General features: G+C 34.5%; 2 protein-coding genes across 5 annotated transcripts in view; both read right to left on the bottom strand.

Moving 5' to 3' along the window:
* The window catches only part of LOC145295994 (hydrocephalus-inducing protein-like), an 865028-nt gene that overhangs the window by 828307 nt on the left and 12247 nt on the right, over positions 1–24474 (bottom strand). For all 4 annotated transcript variants that reach the window (XM_080141978.1, XM_080141990.1, XM_080142009.1 and 1 more), the window contains exon 2: positions 12270–12411. In XM_080141978.1, coding sequence (XP_079998104.1) covers positions 12270–12380 — 111 coding nt within the window. In that variant the 5' untranslated portion in view covers positions 12381–12411. The remainder of the gene's footprint in view (positions 1–12269; positions 12412–24474) is intronic.
* LOC145302801 (zinc finger protein 862-like) lies at positions 1740–3316 on the bottom strand. The gene has a single exon (XM_080144677.1). The coding sequence runs from the start codon at positions 3225–3227 to the stop codon at positions 1740–1742; it is 1488 nt and encodes a 495-aa protein (XP_080000803.1). The 5' UTR covers positions 3228–3316.

Below are 24474 nucleotides of genomic sequence, written 5' to 3'. Positions count from 1 at the left end.
CTGCATACCACCTATATTAGTATACTAGCTTTATACAACCTATATTAGTATACTAGCTGCATACCACTAATTGTTACAATATTAGTATACTTGCTACATACCACCTATATTAGTATACTACCTGCATACTACTAATTGTTACAATATTAGTATACTAGCTGCATATCTACCTATCTTAGTATACTAGCTGTATACCACCTATATTAGTATACTAACTGCATACCACCTATATTAGTATACTAGCTGTATAGCATCTATATTAGTATACTAGCTGCATACCACCTATATTAGTATACTAGCTGTATACCACCTATATTAGTATACTAGCTGTATACCACCTATATTAGTATACTAGCTGCATACAACCTATATTAGTATACTAGCTTCATACCACTAATTGTTACAATATTAGTATACTAGCTGCATACCACCTATTCAGAGTGCCTCAACTTTTCGTGAATTTTATAGCCAATATATATTTTAACACACACTATTGTATTTAGACCATTTGCCATAAAAGGTACAATTTTACAAGAATAATAGTGTATTATTAGTATGGGCAATACCAAGTATCTAATTTTTATATAAAATATTATAAATAAAGTCTGTTTTTAAGTGAGAATAGAAAAAAGTAAACTTGGGAGGCCTACAAAGTAGTACTTAAACCCCTTAAATAAAATCAAAACAGTCTCCACAGCACTTCTAAAATCACACTTTCTGTGTTTTTGCCCTCCAAACAGAAATGTAAGAAACAATAAAATCCAAAGCCTCCTAAAATTGTAATTTTAAAAAATGCTGATATATTTCCTGTTTTGAAGAATCAGTTGTCTATTGCTTTCCAAATTAATAGATAATAACAGGAAATGGATGAAGAAAGCATCACGATCTAACAGGACCAGTTTACTCTCAAAGAATAAATTTTTTTTTTCTAAATTTTAGATACACAATGCTGATAAAAAATACCAACTTGGTGGATCTGTGTTTAGTAGTTTGGAGCTTTTAACTAGACACACACATACACAACTGCTCTTTATATATATAGATTATGTAGATTTTTCTGTAACTATATAAAGTAAATAACATTTTTACATTCTGGGATAGAGAAAAATAAGCTTTTACACATGATCTCTTCTGTTATCTATGTAATTTAGTAAAAAATTATGGCTTTTGTATTTTTCCTGGAATAGCCATTTCTATCGACATGCTGGAAACAGGTAACATGTTTTTTTTTTTTTTTTTCCACATAAACATTTTATCAGTAAAATAACACCTTTTATTAATGATAATGTATTCGACTATTCTAGAAAATTATGAACAATTATGTTATACTATTCAGGGCTCTATGGACGAATTTAATTTTAGTTGACCTTTGACAACTATAAATATCTTAATTTACTAGCCAAACCAATGTAATGCAAAAATTTACTAGCACAACCAATGTAATGTTATTTCACTGTTATGAATAAACCAATGATATTAGGTGATGTTTTTTTTAATTTTCGAATTATGAGATAGACAAAATTAAAAGGGGGAAATTCAGAAATTTTATTCAGTTTCAATTTTATCAAATATAACTTGAATAAATAGCTTAAATCTTTTTGTTTTTAAATATTACTGCTCTGTTGATTTACAGAAATAATGTTAGCTGGCCAGTCACACTGTCCTGTCCCCCCCCCCCCCCAGCAATCCTTCTCCTGCCATTAGCCATCCACTTCTCAATGGATTTCTCTGGGTTGAATTCAGCCAGATCTGGACCTTCTGAAGAAATCAATATTAAATCTGACAGTTTCTGTACAGACGAGCTGCTCCGTATGTCCCTCTTTATTCTTTTCTATGCAGAAAAGGCTCTCACACTCTGCAGAGCTAATAGGAAGAGTCAGCATTATTCTTACAAGATGTAACAAATTGGACAAGTCAGTCTTGTATGGGTCCTTGGTTAGTAGAATTTGCCACAGATAAGAATAAGACTTATCCCTGAAAGTATTAGAAACAAAGAATTTCATTTGTCTCCATTCTGTTTGAACAACTTCCACCTTGCATCCTGCAGTCACAGGAGGTTTTTCAAACCAGTTACAAATCACCTCTATTTCGTGATTTCCAAAACGGAGAAGTTCTCTTTTACTTTCTGGCCATGTATCATGATTAAATACCTTGAAGCTTTTCACCACAGCTTGAGCATCTACACTTGTGTTTGCTCCCAACAGGTTTTTGAACCTTGACTCCAGTTCTTTCAATATAAGGTCAACTGTAGAGCCAACATGTTTCTTCGGTTTTTCTTTGGCCACACAAACAGGACTTCCAGTCATTTCAACTCCTTGAAATTTAGGATTATCCTGCAAATTTGAAAACTGTTGATCTTCAATGCAATTCATAAACTTTTCATACATTCCCCCAGGAATGTATTCCTCCTTCATACTTATAATAGTTTCCATACAATCGTTAATTAATCTAACGGTTACAGGAAGAATCAGATTGTTTGCCTGTAGTTTTAGACTGAGTAAAGCTAGCTCACCAAACAGGTCAGATACAAAATGGCGAAATGCGGTGAATACAAGGTCTTTCAACATTTTTTGTACTTTCCTAGCTCTACCAGCAATATCTGCGTTTGGTGATGTTGCTGCAAGATTTTCCATATGAGTGAAGACTGCTGCATATTGACCATGATCCTCAGCCAAATGACCATCTTTTTTTCCTTGTAAAAAAACTCTCATTGCCCTGTCTACATGGGGAACCCATCTGGTACCCTTCACTGGTGCTGGTGAGTAAATTCTTGTTCCACGTTCTTCTCCAATGATCTTTAGCTCTCTTTTGCTCTTTGGGCTGAAGTGGTATGTCTTCCATATCAAATGTAGACATTCATTGACAGACTGCATGATAGGACACTGCTTTCGTAGCTTCAACAGAGCTAATTCAAGCCTGTGTGCCATACAGTGAAAGTCAATCAGATGAGGAACTTCCTTCCTCAACAGTGACACAACACCATTCCTCTGTCCGGTATTCACATTTGCACCATCTGCACAAAACCCAACAATTTTTGATGACATTTCATCATCATGGATCCCCATTTTTGAAAGAGTAGATTTAGTAGCAGAGATAATGCCTTCAGCATGGCTATGTTCAATGGCAGTAATTTCAATAAGTTTATTTTCTGGTTTGCCATTCAATATTATTCTGACATAATCTGCTTCATTTTCTGACACAGAGCTGTCAGTGGCACCATCAATCATAACTGACACATAATGTGACTCACTGATAGACTTAATGTCTCATCTCTGATTGTGCTTGCAATAGTAGACATCATTTCACCACACCTAACATCATTACTGTATGCAGGTGACAGACAGCCCATTTTTAGTAGTAGTATGTATGTAGTAAGAGTAGAGGTTTGAGTTTTGTGAAGGCCATTTCTTCCTTCCCTATAAAATAAACCGTGTTAAATTTAATTTTTAAATCTGTCAAATCCCTTTCGTTTGTGTTGATTTCTGCCTCAAGAAATTTCTTGGCTATCTGAGAGCTTTCAATCAATTTTTTGCCTTTTTTAAGGATAAAGTCACCGCACTTGCGGTGTCGAAGACTTTTACTATGAGCAAGGATATTTTCACGTTTAAATTTATTACTACCATCAACAAAATCAGTTTTGCCAGCCAAAGTTAGACCAGCCTGATGACAAAAATCACAATACATCCTGTTTTTTTCTTTGTCATAACGAAGGCAGGTGGAAGTTGACAACCAATTTTGTCGGAATTCTCGTATAATGGAGGGTTTATTTTCATTTTGTGTGTCGTCAACATTATCATTTGAGGGATTCTTTTGAATCTCAATTTCATTCCGCATTTCTACTTGGTTTGCTTTTGTGAAGAAAGCCGATATCAGCTTCATTGTTGTTTTCTTTGATGCCATGTTTCTTTCTTTCACGGTTCAATTTTTGAAATGTGAAACTGCGAATAAAATTTACAAAAACATATTTATTTTTGTTGATTTTATTTATTGAACGTAACTTCTAAAATAAACTATCTAGGAAAAAAAGGTTAATTGGTACAGTTCACACTCCCTCATTTTTAATTTTTTTCAGTGGATTTAGACAATCTACTAGATTATGAAAAAGAATTGCAGAAAATTCAATATTTTCTGATTTTTATGGGGGGGATTAGTTTTACACATAACGAACAACGCTCTCTAGTAAATCTACCGCTTATATTGGAAACGCTCAACGAGAGACACTAAACCCTTGGATTAACGAAGGGTTTATTTAATTCCTGTAGGTTTGCGAGAGGTAAAGGTCTGGGGTTGGGTTTTTTTTTCCAAAATTTGTTAGAAGTTAATGAAAATATATTTTCCTATTTAAAACATGAATGAAAATTTGTGGGAAATGAACTTTTAAAGAGAATTATTACGTCTTTTAATTGAATATTTAAGACAAAAGGTTAAGAAAGACAGGGTTTTTTTCAGAAAAGATCAGTTCTCATGTTTTCGTCGAGTGTTTTCAATATGAGGGATCGATTTACTAGAGCAGCAGAGGTGTATCAGAATTTTTGTAGGAATTTTTGACACCCCTAACACGAAACTGCGAATAAAATATTAAAAAAACTTGTAATTTCTCTTTTAAAAGTGGGTTGTTTATTTTCTTTATGGATTATACTTCCAAAATGAACTATTAAAGTTATTTTAAAAGTAATAGAAATATTTTTTTTTAGTTTTTAAAAAACAGTAATGAATTTTACAAACTCAATATTTTTCAATTTTTAAATTTTAAAAATCTATGAACATTTTTCTATTGATTCTATTTTTACGATATTTTCAGGGTCAATGTGAAATTTTATGCTCTTTCCAATAAACCGAATATAATATTTTAGACAAACGTTTTTTTTAAATTCGCCCCCCCCTATTTTCAAGTGTCTATTAAAAAGTAAATAATTAATTTCTCACCAAAGTTTTATATATCACAAATTGAAGAGAAAAGGTCAATAAATAATATATTCAAATTTAAAACAAAAAAAGTAGTGCTTTTTAGAAATTTACCTGTAAAGTTCGAAGTTTTAAACCTCTTTTTTTAAACCACGTTTTTGTTTTTTCTTTTGTTTTTTTGTTTTTAATGAAACCTTGGTCCTTGCTCCTTTAATTGAAAAAAAATTAGGGCTTGAATTACATTTTTCGAGTAGTTATAAGCTTGGAAAGACAGGGGGTCGAATAATTCACGCCTCCTATTTTGAAATGTCTATTAAAAAGTGAATAATTAATTTACTCACCAAAGTTTTATGTATCACAAATTGAAGAGAAAAGGTCAATAAATAATATATTCAAATTTAAAACAAAAAAAAAGTAGTGTTTTTTAGAAATTTACCTGTGAAGTCCGAAGTTTAAAACCTTTTTTTAAAAAAAAACATGTTGTTTGTTTTTTTGTTTTGTTTTTTAATGAAACGTTGGTCCTTGCCCCTTTAATTGAAAAAAATTAAGGCTTGAATTACATTTTTCGAGGAGTTATAAGCTTGGAAAGACAGGGGGTCGAATAATTCACGCCTCCTATTTTATAAGCTTGGAAAGACGGGGTGGAATTATTCACTATTTTTCACGAAATTTCTGACACACCTACAGCAGCGTTGTATATAAAACTGGGCACCCTCTAAAAATCTTTGAATTTATATTTTTCCAATTTTTGTTTTAATAATTTGGTAATAATTCACTGAAATTTTCAAATAAGACGAAAAGAAAAAAAATATAAGGCTGTATATGAATTAATTGTCGTCAATGTTTTCATTTTTTGTCATAATGTGAAATCTTATGCTTGTATAACTGGAGTTGTGAGTTCTAAAAGTCCCAATGGCAAATAGTATCTTGGTTTAAGGCATGGCCCCCAAGGCTAACACCAATGCACGCATGAAATTTTGTTTTACGCAAGTAACTAGAAACCATTTATTGATAATTTCTCATTTTTACAAACATCATTTATTTATTTACTCATGTTGGTTTATTAAAACACTTTTTTTTACAAACATTTTTAACGTATTGATGAATGGTGGGGAGCGTGCGAAAAGAGTGGGAGAGAAGCGTAACGACAGCAATACAGCATATCTCTGAAATTGATATGTTTGATACTTTTTTAAATTGAAATTTAATGGAGTTTTTTTCGTTAAAGATTATTTAATAAAATATAACGAAAAAATTATCAAAAAATGTTCTAGTTACTTTTATTTTATAATTAAAAAAAGTCTAATGTTGCGCAAAAAACGTGAGTAAATAACGTTTAAATGTTTGTAAAAGTGAGAAAGAAAATTTATTCCAAAAACTTTTTTTATTTTCGCCCCATTCAACAATTTTTAGTTAAAAATGTTTATAAAAGTGAGAAATTATTTTTTTTTTAAATGTTTAATTATAATTTATTTTGAAAATTTCGAATGTTGCTGCGAAAAAATTAAAAATGTGTTTTAATAAACCAAGGTAAGTAAACAAATAAATTTTGCACGGACGGACCGGACAACGGACCACCACCACTCAACAAATTCGTTGTTAAAAATGTTTGTTGTAAATTAAAAATTGTTTGTAAAATAGTGTTTTATTAAACCAACGTAAGTAAATAAATAAATAATGTTTGTAAAAGTAAAAACTATCAATAAATAGTCTTTAATTACTAGCGAAAAAAAAAAAAAAAGAAATCGGCAAAAAACCAAAAACAAAATATCATGCATGCGCTGTCTGTGTTAGCCTTGGAAATCAGGACGCCATTGGACTTTCGGAATTTGTACCCTTAAATTTTTTCTTAAAAATATTTTCCTGGACACTGGTAGATGCGTGAAATTTGTCATTTCCATGGTATGAGCTGTGGTGTAGCTAGAGTAAATTCGGAGATAATTAGTAAGATAAAGTCTTAAAATATTGAATTATAGCTACGGCCAAAACGGAAGGAGGGATGAAGTATTTTTATTAGGGTGTCTATCTTTAAAAATCTACAAAAAATCAAGTAACTATCCAATCAATACGAAATTTTCACCCATTATTAAGTGACGAATGAACTTTATAACAATATATATATATATATATATATATATATATACATATATATATATATATATATATATATATATTAGTTATTTCATTTCATTATTAGCATATAACAAGTACAGAGTAGTTAAAAATTAAAACACGCTTGTGTTATCAGCAATCGGGTTGTTGTTTTTTGTTGCTAGGCTATACAGTCAACTCGTTAATTTTAAACATTTTAAAATTGCGTTCCATTCCATTTTTAATATCCATTCATGGTCGCTATCTTCCCGACGACTCTTCTCAATATTGTCATAATGTGTGTTTGTGGCAATGTTAACAAAAGTCGTACGGAAGATGGCGGCTGTGAACGAATGTAAAAAATGGAACGGAACGCAAATCTTAGAGAAACGAAATTAGCAAGTCGACTGTACAGCTTAGCAAGAAAAAACTACTCGACTGCAGATAACAATAACTAATAATAAGTGTGCTTTAATTGTAAACTAATCTGTACTTGTAATGAATATGTTGATAATGAAATGAAATAACTATTCTTTTATTTAACTAGACTGTAGTTTCACATAACATTTTAATAAACAAGAGATATTGTAAAATTGAATTTCATCGTCCTTTCTCTGTACAATTAATTACCGAAACAAAACCATTAAATGAAAAATAAAACAAAAACAATGAAATGAAATAACTAAAAAATAATGTAATCCTCCAGAATAGCAAACATAAAATACCTTGAAAATAGATAAATGGTGATGGAATTACTGAATTTCTTGAAATATCGAGGTCCGTAATTTAGCCCATTTTTTTAAAGAAATATGTCCACAAAAAAGCATCAATTTTAGCACTTAAAATTCTCATAACTTTTGAACCACTTAAGGTATTTGCATAATTCAAACAGTTTTAAGTATCTTTTACATAGCTCTATTCATGCAAATTGATAAAATAACAATTATCTAAAAAGAAAAAAATCAACTTTCATTGCTAATAAGTACCATTTTTTTTTTATCATACATATACATTTAATGTGAAATAATTCCAGCGTTATAAGGCAGTTAACCGAAATTTTTCTGTGATTTATTTACATCAAGTAGTCGTAATTTTAATGGGGGGGGCTGTCTAACTGTTCTGCACTTTCACCTAACAATTTAATGAAAAAACATACAATAAAAATTTAATTCAAATTGGAAATCCCATCTAAAATATAACACGGCACATACACTGCACAAGCACCAAAGTAAAATCCCAATTCTCATCGAGTGGTTCCAATGTGGGATCAGTTTGCTATAACGCTGTAACTAAAAACTAGCACCCCTTTCAAATGTCGAAATATTGACATTTTTCTGGGTTTTGTGAGATAATCTGGTATATAAGTGTCCAATCCATAATAATCCACTATTCTGTTCGGTTTCTTGCAATTTTGAAAAAAAAAAAAAACAGAAAAAAAATTATAGATGGAGGTGATATGCGCGTTCAGGTATACTCCAAAAATGTATCTAATTGGGTAAAAAAAAGTAACTTAGCTTGCCTTCAATAACATTTGTTTTTTGTTTCACCCATTTTTTTTGCATTATTATTCTCAAAGATTACCCAAAAGAAACGTGAAGGTATTGTGTAATGAGTTTGTATTACTGTGCACATAGATTCGAAAACGTTGGCAAAAAACAAATATATAACAAATAAATGTTATCAAAGGCAAGATAAGTTACTTTTCTACCAAACTGGATATAATTTTCGTGTTTTTATTCAATCTAAAAAGCATACAGTGTTTACCGATGCATTGGAAAATTCAAAATGGCGCCCAACTCTCTCTTTAACACGGTAAGTTCGGGGGGGTGTTATAAATAATAAATTAGACAAAATACTGTTAGAAATTCGCTCAATATATGTTACCGTGACATAAGTTGACATATATTCGGTGGTTTTTTAATAGTATTTTGTCTAGTTTATTATTTATAACACCTTTTCCCAAACTTACCGTGTTAAAGAGAGAGTCGGGCGCCATTTTGAATTTTTCAATAGATCGGTAAACACTGCATGTTTTTCGAGCTGAATAAACATGTTACATTGAATAAAAACACAAAAAATATATCCAGTTTGGTAGAAAAGTAACTTATCTTGTCTTTGATAACATTTATTTGTTATATATTTGTTTTTTGACAACTTTTTCGAATCTATGTGTACAGTAATACAAACCATAAAATCAAATTAATTTTCAATTCATGAAACACATTTTGATTGTCTTTAAAATAGTTTAAAAAGTATACACTTACATTTTTATCTTGGAAAATTTACACTGTCTTTTGTGTGTCTTGTCAGTAGCTGAGAAACGTGAAAACTAAATTGTCAAACGATATGAAAGATACAATTAGCAAAAAATAATTTCTATCAGTAGTTTGGGATTTATGGACTTATATTTATTGCTCCCTATAGACACATAAACTGAAACCAAACAAGAAATGCCCCAATAAGTGTCTTTGTATAAAGGTGTGAAAACTTTTGAATTCACTAATTCCTTTAATGTCCACTTTACTTGCAGCCAACACTTTGAAATTGTTAGATTTTTTCACACTTTGTTACCATCGGTTTGCCAATGCTGGCTAGTAGATCCCCCCCCCCGGATATATATATATATATATATATATATATATATATATATATATATAATGATTGCAACGTCTTGTCAGACGAGTGCCACTCCCTCAGACATTTAAAATCCATGAGCCCAAATGTCTGAGGGAGTATCTATACAAATATGATGTTACAGAATCTTAGCTTTGTACAACAGCTAAGTCTCTCTCTCGGTTCAAAATGTTGAGATCCAGCAACAAGCAAGAGCAAGATAGCCAGCAACAAATTAAACTGCAGACAAGCTTAATGCGGGTAATGGTCTTCTGCTTTATGGTTTTTTAAATCAGAGATTTGCTTCTCCTAGAAAGGTTGCCTTCACCACGGCTTACGGGAGCCCTCTCCACCCCAATACACATATACACACACACACAAATATACACGGTGCTAGTTGGCCGTTGACCCAGAAAAAGAGTTCATTCGCCCTTTGGAAGGTCTTGTTTTTAATCCTTGAGGGAGACTAGCCGCCCTCCTCACCAAACAAGTCTGGTGGGGGAACCAGTTTAGTCGCCGGTGACCCAACCATGAGGCAGGTAGTACTGGGTTACATGGTACCAGTAGCACATGACATGACCTGACATAATATATATATATATATATATATATATATATATATATATATATATATATATTGTGTGTGCATGTGTGTATATATATATATATATATTGTGTGTGTGCGTGTATATATATATATATTGTGTGTGTATATATATATATATATATATATATATATATATATATTGTGTGTGTATATATATATATATATATATATATATATATATTGTGTGTGTGTGTGTGTATATATATATATATATATATATATATATATTGTGTGTGTGTGTATATATATATATATATATATATTGTGTGTGTGTGTGTATATATATATAGTGTATGTATGTATGTATATATATATATATAGTGTATGTGTATATATATATAATTCTTTCTCATTTTTCACAGTTAAAAAAATGAAAAGTCATCAAATGATTTCAAAAGTACAAAAGTTTCAATAAAAATCGGCAAAAAAGATTTTTTAAGTAATTTTTTTAAGAGTTTATAATATTCTAAAAAGATTTTTTTTAATTAAAACTTAAAAATTACATAATATATAATAAATAAATTCTAAAAAAAATTTGGGGGGAGGGGTTGTCACCCCTCTATGGCTGTCACCATGGCTACCATAATATAACGATGGTCACGCTGTCACCCGGGACGGACCGCATCCCGCACCCCACCCCCTTAGCTACGCTAGTGGGTATGCGCCTCTGAACCCTCAGACTATTTTCGGCCATTTTACAGCTTTCTTTAAGGTACGCTCCAGCACACACCAAGGCTATTCATGTGCCATATGTGCACGCACACACATATTAAAGTGACTTATCACATAGGCGTAGTAATCTTTCGTGGACAATTTAAAATTAGATGGAAATGAATTTTTAAAAATTGCGGATAATTTCGGAAAGGCAATTGGTTTTTTTTTGGTTTTTTTTTTTTTGTTGGTGAATGTCGATAATACACTACCGCAGAACTTACCTTTAAAATCTTAATTTTCATAGAATTTCGGGTGTGTTATAAACAAATATTGCATTCAAAATTGCGGAAAATAGTTTTTAAGATATGCGATGAAGGAAGCATCAACACGTTTTTTTTTTATAAAGTTTTTTTTTTTTTGCTTCATTATTGAATATTTTAATAGAATGTAAATTTTTTAAAGAAAAAGATTTTTTGGAAATTGACTTACCGCAGTAGTAGCTTAAATTAAATATAATGCTGTATTTAAGAGATAGCAAAATAAAGACCTTAACCTTTTCTGAAGACCTTAACCGCAAACCACCACTTAGCATGCATAGTTCTAATGTTATTCCAATGATATTCTTTTTGAAACTTCAAAAGAAACCGACTACTGTCAAAGTTTTGCGAAATAATACCACGTGATCAATTTCATTTTAGAGATATGTCTTTCAAAAGCCTTCGTTTAAAAAAGAAAAAAAGTATATTGTTCTATTACTGTCTTACTGTTTAAATAATTTGACTTTGGTCGTTTTATTTTAAGAAAATATAAGTTGAAAAGACATTTTTCATTCATTATTAGAAGAGTTATCGGTAAAAAAAAAAAAAAAAAAACAGTCGCCAAAAAGATAAGCGTTTTTTTTATTTTTAGTCGCAAACTGGAAAAATCAGTTGCAAATGCGAGTGATTTACTCGCAATGTAGAACCCTGCTATTTTTTTACAATTGCATATTTATGCACTTCTTTATATATTAGTAGGAAGGCACACCCGCCTGGGGCTGTTAAAAAAGCAAAATACAAGTTCAATAGTGTGTAACATTTTTATATTAAACCTGAGCTTAGAATTACCCAATCTAGTTACATGTCCAGACCATATCAGCTTCCTTTTCTTCCCTGTGGTTAACAGATGTTTATATTGATTTGTACAATGGTGTGAATAGTGTTGCAGCCTTCATCATTGGTAATATGGAAAAGATGCATAGGATTCTCTGAGAGTATTTAATTTCCACTGCCTGTTTTCTTATTCAACACACCAATCCACACCAATACACTAATTTAGGATTTTGTCCCATGTCTCGATGACTTTATATTTTATGGATGCGAAAACAAACAAAAACAAATGTCTCTAAATGAATACTTACCAAAGCATTATCTGATTCTTCTTTCAACAACGTTGATTTTTTTAGTAATGATAATTTGGGGTAGACTGTTGCCATCATATCATCCTTTTTTTCCTGGATTTCAACTGACATTTTGCTTTTTGTAATCTAGTCAAATAAACATCTAAAAAAAGAATGAGATAAAAAAGAATATTAAAACATGTTTCCAATACAAAGTGATGCTTTGGATATATATAAGCCATAAGTTGTGTGCGTGTGTGGGGGGGGGTCAGCTGACCAGTTTCACCCTCGCTTTCTCAAAGTTTCAAATTCGAGGGATTTTTTGTTTTTTAAAAAAATAAAATGGGGGAATCGGAAATATGTACAATTTAAAATAAAATCATGTTGCATTATGTTATGTGTGGGGAAAAAATGGAAAAACAAAATGGGGGAAAGCACTTAAAATAAAGCAACGTTATATTACTTGAAGATCCTAGAGACTAATCACACCCAAACACCTCTGTTTACAGAGAGAAATGAGCACGACTCAGGATTGAAAATGAGTTTGTGCTAAAGTTCACTGCACATGTCGGGTTTTTAATAAGATTATCAGTGATTGAAGACCCGTATGTGTTGGCAAGTACGTCTGCTACTTGGTTTGGTACGTCCATTTCTGATTTTGGTAGGTAAGTGCTGTTGGACTCTTCCATTCAATCTCAAGGTTGTTCGACCCACATAGTTGGCACTGCAACTACATTCAAAATTGTAAATTACATTATTATTATGATGGGGGGGTAGAACATCTTTTCGAGAAGATGGCATTAACATTCTCATAGAGAACATAACACGTACATTTGAAGCAAAATAATAATTTTGCACTGTTGAGCTGATTTTCTTTACGAATTTCTCACTTACTATCTCCAACCACAGTAAATGCAGATATATTGGACAATTATTAACTATTTGAATTTTAGTTACAGAAAACTCAGCTATTTTCCTTTGCATAATTGACCTAATCACATTCAGAAGGTCCCCATTCTTGGATAGGGTATCAGTAATTATTTTAAATTCCTCATTCAGTTTTGATTTTGAGCAAATCATAAAGGCATGATGTGTTAGGGTTCAAATTAAATTGATTTTACGTTTTGAGGGGCAAAATGAATCCCAGTTTGTATACAGTCCAATAAATGTAGGTTTACAGTATATTGGTATTATAAACAAAAATCCCGCAATACAGCTTTGAAAAAGCGAGGGTGAAACCGGTCAGCTGACTCCCCCACATTTTTTTTCTTCTCTTCTCTTTACTCTGTTTATTTTATTTTAAAGCATTTTTAATCATGAATTATAAAATTATAAAAGTTTTCCCTTCATGATTGCGATATTTAAATTCTGTACTCCCCAAAGAATCATGGTGTGTGTGTGTGTGTGTGTGTGTGTGTGAGAGAGAGAGAGAGAGATAAAAGAGGCACAATTTTTCCCCTTTGGATAAAACTAGCGTATGTTGACAATAACAGATGGCACATAGAAATTTATTATGATTACACCATTAAAACGCATTTTCATACACATAACTGACTGGTATAGCTTCTGTATATTTATATATGATCTACCTCTGCATTCCATGTTTAAAAAGGATGTGTCCTCCATAGTATCAGACCTGACCGAATGGATAATTATAGGCATAGACCGATTCATACCATCTAAAAAATTCCAACAAAAACCTAACAGCCAGCCATGGTTTTCCTCAGAATGTGCTGCTGCCATTGCACACAGAAATCACTTTTTCCATAGCTACCAATGTAATAGATGTACGGAAACTAAAGCTGCTTTCAGGACTGCCAGCAATACTGTAAAAGAGTAATAAAAAATGCAAGAGAGCTATATGCTCAGTCCGTTAAATCCAAAGTAGCTGAGCAGCGGCTTGGTTCCCACCAGTTTTAACAAACAGCAACAGGATCCTGAACAGAAGCATGCATTCTATCCCAACCATCATCAATGGACCTGAGGTCATCTCATCAGCATCAGACAAAGCCAAACTATTTGCCAAGAACTTTGCAGCTGATTCTACCCTATGCAACGAAGGCCATCAACTCCCGTATTTACTCCTATAACAGACAACACGCTATGCAACATACAAATATCTGTAAAGGAGATCGCCAAGCTATTCAATAACCTTGATTCCAGTAAAGCAACTGGCCCTGACAGCATTCCAATTATAATGTTGAAAATGCTTCAATGCTTGCTCCCATACTTACAAAACTGTTTAAGCATTGCCTTAAGGAGAAGTGCTTCCCAACACTCTTGAAAACCTCATCAGTATGCCCTGTATTTAAGAATTCAGGTGATAAGTCCTCTCCCTCTCACTGCAGACCAATTAGTCTCCTGTGCATCATAAGTAAGTTACTGGAATCCATGTTAAATAGATAAGTAGTCAACCACCTCAGCAGAAATAACCTTCTTAGTGACATGAAATATGGTTTCTGCTCTGCTAGATCTACAGCAGATGTGCTAACGGTTATATCTCGTAGGATTAGTGAATCTCTCAACAAAGGCTTCCTTTCTAGGGCAATTGCTCCTGACATATCAAAGGCCTTCGATAAGGTATGGCATAAAGGCCTACTTCACAAGATTTCCAGCTATGGTATAACTGGAAATGTTTTCTCAATTATTAAATAGTTTCTTTCTGATAGGCTCATAAGAGTAGTGGTTGATGAGCAGAAATCAGAGGCCCACAGTCTTAATGCTGGAGTCTCTCAGGGGTCCATCCTGAGCACAACTCTCTTCCTGATCTACATCAATGATCTCCCAAAACACATACTTAAATAATTGGGTGACATCTATGCTGATGACATGACCATCTATGGCAACACATCAAAGGCTGAAAATGACAAAGTTCTCTCTAATTCTCTCTTCTCTGATTTTGAGTGTGTGGTACAGTGGGGAAGAGATGGCTTGTTACTTTTTAATGCATCTAAAACCAAGCTCCTATCTTTTACATCACCAATGCTCTGATCCCCATCTGCATCAATTGAAATGGATGGCTCTCGTCTTGAGGAGGCTCCATGTTTTGACAAGCTTCTGGAATTGACCTTTATTCCTGATATCAAATGGAACACGTACATCAGGTCTGTTGCCAAGGTCGCTGGAAAAATGGTAGGATCCTTCTCCCGCACCAGAAGATATCTCACTGCTGATGCTATTCTCTATCTATATAAAAGCCAAGTACATCCAAAGATGGAGTACTGCTGCCACATCTGGACAGGAGCTGCTAAAAACAGCCTATCCTGCCTTGACAGAGTACAAAATAGACTTCATGGCTTGGTGGGGGATGTCCTTTTCTCTTCCTTGCAACCTCTCTCCCACAGGAGAGACATTGTGAGCCTGTCTTTGTTTTATCGTTACTTCCATGGCAAGTGCTCGTCTGAGCTCCAATCTCGGGCCCCCCCTCGTCAATCTTTCACGATAAACACCCGTCTAGCTGAAACCACTGTCAATAATTTTCCTCACTCTTTATCTGTGCCTAAATCAAAACGTAGATTCCATGAACAAAGCTTCTTTCTTAGAAGTGCACACCTGTGGAACTCTGTTCCGTTTGCCTGTTTCCCACCTGACTACAACTTGGATGTCTTCAAGTCCAACATAAACAAATTCCTGATAAACCGCCCCCTTAAGTAAGACACGTTATCAAATCTCCATTACTAACGATTACTACGATATTGTCCCATTGATTATTGTACACACAATAACCCTTATCCCAGAGTGGCTTCCAGGCCTTGTTAAGTGGTGACTACCATGTAAAAAAAAAAAAATTATTTCAACATTACATTTATTCCGAGATTTATGCCAGATTTTTTACATTAAGTAAAGCGATTACTGCGCCTCAACAAAGTTATTTGCTTCGCAATCCCGCTCCCTCTCCATTCCTTTCTCTCTCTCGCTTTCTCTAAATGTCATTAGAGGGAGATAGAGAAAGTGAAAGATAGAAAACTGGAACCGAAGAGAAAGAAACAGAGTGAGAGAGAAATAGAGACACACAGAGATTAAATCATCATATTGGCAGAGAGAGACACAGAGAGATATATATACAGAGAGTGAAAGAGAGAGAGGGAGACAAAGAGAGACAGAGAGAGATTAAATCATCATATTGGCAGAGAGAGACACAGAGAGATATATATACAGAGAGTGAAAGAGAGAGAGGGAGACAAAGAGAGACAGAGAGAGATTAAATCATCATATTGGCAGAGAGAGACACAGAGAGATATATATACAGAGAGTGAAAGAGAGAGAGGGAGACAAAGAGAGACAGAGAGAGATTAAATCATCATATTGGCAGAGAGAGACACAGAGAGATATATATACAGAGAGTGAAAGAGAGAGAGGGAGACAGAGAGAGACAGAGAGAGATTAAATCATCATATTGGCAGAGAGAGACACAGAGAGATATATATACAGAGAGTGAAAGAGAGAGAGGGAGACAAAGAGAGACAGAGAGAGATTAAATCATCATATTGGCAGAGAGAGACACAGAGAGATATATATACAGAGAGTGAAAGAGAGAGAGGGAGACAGAGAGAGACAGAGAGAGAGATTAAATCATCATATTGGCAGAGAGAGACACAGAGAGATATATATACAGAGAGTGAAAGAGAGAGAGGGAGACAAAGAGAGACAGAGAGAGATTAAATCATCATATTGGCAGAGAGAGACACAGAGAGATATATATACAGAGAGTGAAAGAGAGAGAGGGAGACAAAGAGAGACAGAGAGAGATTAAATCATCATATTGGCAGAGAGAGACACAGAGAGATATATATACAGAAAGTGAAAGAGAGAGAGGGAGACAGAGAGAGACAGAGAGAGATTAAATCATCATATTGGCAGAGAGAGACACAGAGAGATATATATACAGAGAGTGAAAGAGAGAGAGGGAGACAAAGAGAGACAGAGAGAGATTAAATCATCATATCGGCAGATTTGAGAGAGAAAAGCTACATTTGTTCTTTATACTTTTTTTAGGTTTCATTTTTTTCTTTTTCTTACGGTGATATCTAAAATTATTGAAAACAAGTATTGCAATTATTACGAAAAACATAATAAATGATAAATACACAAAAGAACTGAATCGAGAAAAACAGAGTGAGAGAGAGAGATTAAAATCACCGTATCGGCAGAGAGAGGTAGAGAGAAGGGGGGAAACAGAGAGAGAGAGAGAGAGAGAGAGAGAGAGAGAGATAAAATCATTGTATTAGCAAAGAGAGAAACACAGAGAGAGGAACATTAAAACAACAGTAAATTTTTATGCCGTGACCCGGCGCTGTTTAACCCATAAAAATATTAAGATCTACGTTTATAAATTATATGAAAGAACAAATTTTGATAATAAATTGAAATTTAACTTATTAGAGTGGGGGATCACTTTCTTATATAATTTTATCGTAAAATGCGTACCCACTTTTTGGCCACATAGTATTCAACGAGCCGTTTGTAACATTAGGAGGTTGGTGGTTGGGGAGCAACAGCAACAACAACAACGGTACTATAATTTTATCGAGGAGGGCACGCTTTCATGAGGCAACACTGGTTAGCAGGTACTGCTAGTATATATATATATATATATATATATATATATATATATATATATATATATATAATCTAATTTATAAAATTCACTATGTTTGCTTGTCTGTCTTCATTTTTCCAAAGTTCTTCTCTTGAGATGCAACATTGCAGAATGGTGTGACGCAGGTCAAATGTTTGCATTTTTGTGGATTGTTGTTTTATAAATATATATATATATAAAAGTGACTTTGTCTGTGTGAAGAACGGTTTCTACCAAATTACTCTGTCAATTTTTGATCTACAGACTTGAAACTTGATATATAAAGGATTTGAACCTGTGGAACAAATTCGATTTGGTTTTTAGCTGAAAAACATAGCTGCTAATGGGTTAATATTAAAATCAATTAGCAGGCATAAGTTGACTTAAAAATGTTTCTGTACGCATGTGCTTATATAGAGTCGGTTCATTTTTAACTAATTTTTTATCTGTCTGATGATAGCTCAAATGGTAATGACTAAGGCTGAAGTGGTAAAACTTTTGATTTTGATTCTGGCTGATGGCACTCAAGTCATATTTTTATTATTTTATTTTTTAAATTAGTATATTGGATACAATATAATAATTACTAGAAAATTGGCTATATAATAATGAATACAAAATCTGCATACATCTTCATTTGCATCCTATTATCATTATTATTAGTAGTAGTAGTAGTAGTAAAAATTTTAAATAATAATAATAACAAGCCGCATGTGCATGATCCCCTCTGGTGCTGCATGTGAGATGACGCCACAAAAAACAGTGAAGAAATGATGAATTTGAGAAGTGTGAAGGTTGAGTCAATCCTAAAAACAAATATTACTTCAGTCATAATAATTGAGGAATTTGATTTGAACTTATCACTTTTTTCACTCTAATCATGGTGCCTGGGCATCCTAAGAAATTATAGTGTTTTTGGGGTACTTCTCCAACCACTTCTCACGATTGCAATTCAATCATCCCAAGCAACACACTTCCCCTGTCAGACTCGTCAACATTGGGAACACCTGTTTCTTCAATTCTGAGATGCAAAACTTTTCTTGTAACCCATTTTGAGCTCTTGGGAATGCCGAATCCCAGTGAAAATGGACAAACGGTGCAATTTCACACCTTAATTATATATATATAATTATATATTTGAATTCAGCATCATGGACAAACCACTATATAGACATACATATCAAATTTTTCAGTAATATGAAAAAAGAGCTTCAAAAAGGCATGTTTTTTTAGCTCTAAAATTCCCAGTGGGATGCGAACCAGAATTTTGCCAGGGTCACCCATACTGAATTAAGAATAATGTCCCCCACATTTTGACCAAATTTCAAGAAAATCTAATTGATGGATCAAATGCTATGGAGCAAAAAGTATCATTTTGGGCCATTTTGGGGCATTTTTTACCTTTTTTGAGCCTCTGGGGATGCCAAATCCCAGTGTAAATGGATAACAGTGCAGTTTCAGGTCTTATTTGAGTTGATCACTGTGTTAAACCGATTATATAGTCAGACATATCAAGTTTTTGTAGAGAAATATGAAAAAAGAGCCACAAAAAGAGGCATTTTTAGCACTTAAAGTCCCTGGGGACGTGAACGAGAATTTTGCCAGGGCCATCCATACTGGATTTATGTTAAGAATAATGAGCTCCACATTTTGGCCAAGTTTCAGAAAAATCTAATAGAGGGATCAAAAGTTATATCACCACTTGGATCTTCCGACCACTCGGTTGTATCAGTTAATATAATAACAAAATGTAATAAGTCCTCAAACATACCTCTCCATCATACTATATATTGATACTCTATGGCTGACTGGGATAGTTTTTGTGCATTTATATCAGATCACCAAATGGCTGCATGAAGGCGCGCCAGCACTTTGTAAACATTGTTTTTTAAAAATAAAAAATAATATTTCTATTATTTTTTAAACAACTTTAATAGTTTATTTTGGAAGTATAATCCATAAAAAAATAAACAACCCACTTTAAAAAGAGAAGTGACAAGTTTTTTTATATTTTATTTGCAGTTTTGTGTAAGGGGTGTCAAAAATTCACCCAAAATTCTGATACACATAGTGCTGCGGCCATCGTGCACAGAAATCACTTTTTCCATTGCTAACGTAGATTCCATGAACAAAGCTTCTTTCTTAGAAGTGCAGACCTGTGGAACTCTGTTCCGTTTGCCTGTTTCTCACCTGACTGCAACTTGGATGTCTTCAAGTCCAACATAAACAAATTCTTGATAAATCGCCCCCTTAAGTAAGACACTTTATCAAATCTCCAATACTAATGATTACTACAAATACTATACCATTGATTACTGTACGTGCAATAACCCTTATTCCAGAGTGACTTCCAGGCCTTGATAAGTGGTGACCTCCATGTAAAAAAAAAAAAAAAAACCCTCTGCATTCCATGTTTAAAAATAATGTGTCCTCTACAGTATCAGACCTGATGGAATGGTTAATTATAGGTATAGGCCGTTTTATACGAGGGGCGTGCAATAAGTAATGCCCCTGACCCACTCCCAGTTGTCTGATCTAGCTGAAATTTTGCATGTGCAATGATTTATATCTCTACGGGTTATGTGGCAAATTACAGCTCTGAACTAATTGTGGTTTCTGTTTTACAAGTGTTTGAACTGAGTCAGGTGTGAAATGGAGCCTATTGAATGTCAAGCAGTGATCCGTTTTTTGTATTTGAAAGGACGCACACCACAGGAGACTTTTGATGAAATGAAAGAAACTTATGGTGATAATGCCCCATCATATGACCTTATAAAACGCTGGCATCATGTATTTAAACATAGCCGGAAGTCTGTGGAAACAGCTCCCATACCTGGTCGCCCTCGCCCTTCTACCATTGATGAAGCATCTGTCCGTCAAGTTGAGGCTGCCATTTTGGAAGATCGGCGCATTACTATTCGCCAAATAGCCCAAGATGTCAAGATTAGTACAGGTTCTGTGGAAACTATCATTCATGACCATTTGCATATGCATAAGGTGTCTGTCAGATGGATTCCCAGGTTGCTCACACCATTCCAGAAGCGAGAACGCGTCGAGTGCTCGAGGATGAATTTGGAGATGTGCTAAGAAGATGAGTCAAAGTTTTTCAAAAGACTGATTACACAGGATGAAACCTGGGTCCATCACTATGATCCAGAGACCAAAACCCAGCCAATGCAGTGGAAGCACTTGGACTCACCACCTCCAAAGAAGGCAAGGGTGCAACCCTCCGCTGGCAAGGTCATGCTCACAGTCTTCTGAGACCAGGACAGATTTCCTGGCAAAGGGTACCACAATTACAGGAGCCTATTATGCTTCACTTTTGGGGAAATTAAGGGAACCTATCAAAATCAAGAGGCGGGGCAAGATCAGCAAAGGTACCCTCCTCCTGCAGGACAACGCTCCAGTCCACAACTCGCATGTCGCCAGATCAGAAGCACGGGCGTGTGGTTATGAAATCCTTCCCCATCCTCCCTACTCTCCTGACCTTGCACCCTCTGCCTTTCACCTCTTCCCAGCCATGAAGTTGTTTTTGAAAGGAAAGCGTTTCCCAGATGATGCAGCCTTGATTTCTGAAGTCACATCATGGTTGGAAGACCAACCTGGGGTGTTCTACAAAAACGGTCTCCAGAGTTGCATCAAATGATGGGAGAAATGCATAACTCTGGGTGGTTCCTATGTAGAGAAAGACTAATAACTGTGCCAAGTTTCGTTGCTCTACTGCTATGGGAAGTGGGTCAGGGGCATTACTTATTGCACACCCCTCGTACCCTCCAAACTATTCCAGCAAAAACCTAACAGCCAGCCATGGTTCTCTCCAGAGAATGTGTTGCTACCATTGCACATAGAAATCACTTTTTCCATTGCTTCCAATGTAATAGATGTACTGAGACTAAAGCCACTTTCAGGACTGCCAGCAACCACTGTAAAAGAGTAATAAAGAACGTGAGAGAGTTATATGCCCAGTCTGTTAAGTCCCACCAGTTTTGGCAAATAGCAAATAGGGTCTTGAACAGAAGTTTGTGCTCTATCCCAACCATCATCAATGGACCTGAGGTAATCTCGTCAGCATCAAACAAAGCCAGACTCTTTGCCAAGAACTTTGCAGCTAATTCTACCCTATGTGACCAAGGTCATCAACCCCCGTTATTTCTGCCTGTATCAGAAAACATGCTATGCGACATATAAATATCTGTGCGTGATGTTGCCAAGCTACCTTAATTCCAGTAAAGCAACTGGCCCTGATGGCATTCCAATTATAGTGCTGAAAAAGCTTCAACCAAAACTAGCACCCATACTTACAAAGCTGTTTAAGCGTTGTTTTAAGGAGAATTGCTTCCCAACACCCTTGAAAACCTCATCAGTATGTCCTGTATTTAAGAATTCTAGTGATCAGTCATCTTCTCCTCAGCATAAACCAATTAGTCTCATAAGTAAGTTGCTGGAGTCCATGTTAAATAGATAAGTAGTCAATCACCTCAGCAAAAATAACCTTCTTCATGACATGCAATATGGTTTCCATTCTGCTAGATGTGCTAACGGTTATATTTCATAAAATGAGAGAATCTCTTGATGGAGGCTTCCTTTCTAAGGCAATTGCTCTTGACATATCAAAGGGCTTTGATAGGGTATGCATAAAGGTCTACTTCACATAATCTCCAGCTACAGTATAGCTGGAAATGTTTTCTCAATTATTAAATCATTTCTGTCGGATAGGTTCATAAGAGTTGATGAGCAGAAATCAGAAGCTCACAGTATTAATGCTGTAGTCCCTCAGAGGTCGATCCTGGGCACAACTCTCTTCCTAATCTACATCAATGATCTTCCAAATAACATACTAAGATCATCCGTTGACATTTATGCTGACGACACTACCATCTATGGCAACACATCAGAGACTGTAAATGACCAAGTTCTCTCTGACTCTCTCTCCTCTGATCTTGAGCACATGGTAGAATGGGTAAAACAGTGGCTGGTTACTTTTAATGCATCTAAAACCAAACTCCTATCTTTACATCATAACCGCTCTGATCCCCATCTGGCATCAATTGAAATGGATGGCTCTTGTTTTGGTGAGGCTCCATGTTTTGACAAGCTTTTGGGCTTGACCTTTGCTCCTGATCTGAAATGGAACACATATATCAAATACGTTGCCAAGGTCGCTGGAAAAATGGTGGGATTCTTCTACCGCTCCAGTAGATATCTCACTCCTAATGCAATTCTCTACCTATATAAAAGCTAGGTACGGCCAATGATGGAGTACTGTTGCCACATCAGGGCAGGAGCTGCTAGAAGCAGCTTATCCTGCCATAACAGAGTTCAAAATAGACTTTGTAGCTTAGTGGGAAATGCCCTTTTCTTTTCCCTGTAACCTCTTTCTCACAGAAGAAACGTTGTGAGCCTGTCTCTGCTTTATCATTATTTTCATGGCAAGTGCTCGCCTGAGCTTCAATCTATGGTCCCCTCTCGCCAAACTTTTATGAAAAGCACTCGTTTAGCCAAAACCACTATCAATAATTTCCCCCACTCTTTACTGTGCCTAAACCTAAACATAGATTCCATGAACAAAGCTTCTTTCTTAGAACTGCATGCCTGTGGAACTCTCTTCTGTTTGCCTGTTTTCCAGCTGACTACAATTTGATTGTGTTCAAGTCCAATGTAAACAATTTCTCGATGAACCGTCCCCCTAAGTAATCCAATTTACAAAATTTCCACTACTTATGTTTACTACGCTATAATCCCATTGACTAATGTATACCCATTAACCCTCATCCTCGAGGCCTCCAGGCCTTGATAAGTGGTGATTCTTATAAAAAAAAAAAAAAAAGTGTCATTTTTGGCCATTTGGGGGCATTTTTTTTTTTACCTCTTTTGAGCCCCTGGGGCGCAACGTGAATTTTTGAAAAAAAATTTTTTTTACTGTGCACATCTATTTAATGAAATACAATTTGTGGCAAAATTTCAGGAAAAACTAATGGACGGTTATCTGGCAACATAGGTCCCTCTCCGATAAATCGGGAGACCACCACCACCACCACCACCAATAATAATGATGATGATGATGATGATGATGATGACGACGACAGCGACTTTTATTTATGAATACAAAGTAAAATGATATAGGGATGAATCAATGATATTTTATAAAAAAAACCAAAAAAAACTGGATGTTTAATAAATCCTATAATTGATATAAACTTTTCTTAAGTACATTAAAAAATGATATAAACTGTACTAGAAATAATTAAAAGATTGAAATTATAAATAGAGAATCGAGCCCTCGATAAATCCAAAGCCTTTGATAAGGTCTAGTATGAAGGACTTCTCACAAAAATTAAATCTTATGGTATTTCTAGATGGCAAGATCATAAAAAGACACATTAATTGCCTAAAGAATCCGTACCCCCCTCCCCCGCCAAATGTGCAGGATTTATCTTTCATAACAAATTTTTATTTGGTTAATTGCCCTAAAACCCTAAAATACCCAGGAAATATGGGAGCATTTTACATTGAATTTAGATGGGTTAGATGCATTTTCTTTTCTGCAGTCATTTGTATCATGAGGCATTTTTTGTATTTAATTCTTTTGCACCTTTTTGTATCATGTGTTTCAATTTTGCAATTTTGACACCATTTTTTCTTTTGTTG

Source organism: Euprymna scolopes, chromosome 2 (genome assembly GCF_053919585.1).
Source record: "Euprymna scolopes isolate OS-2025 chromosome 2, ASM5391958v1, whole genome shotgun sequence".
Classification (NCBI taxonomy): domain Eukaryota; kingdom Metazoa; phylum Mollusca; class Cephalopoda; order Sepiida; family Sepiolidae; genus Euprymna; species Euprymna scolopes.
The sequence above is the reverse complement of the archived record's forward strand: the minus strand, read 5'-3'. Positions and strand labels throughout refer to the sequence as shown.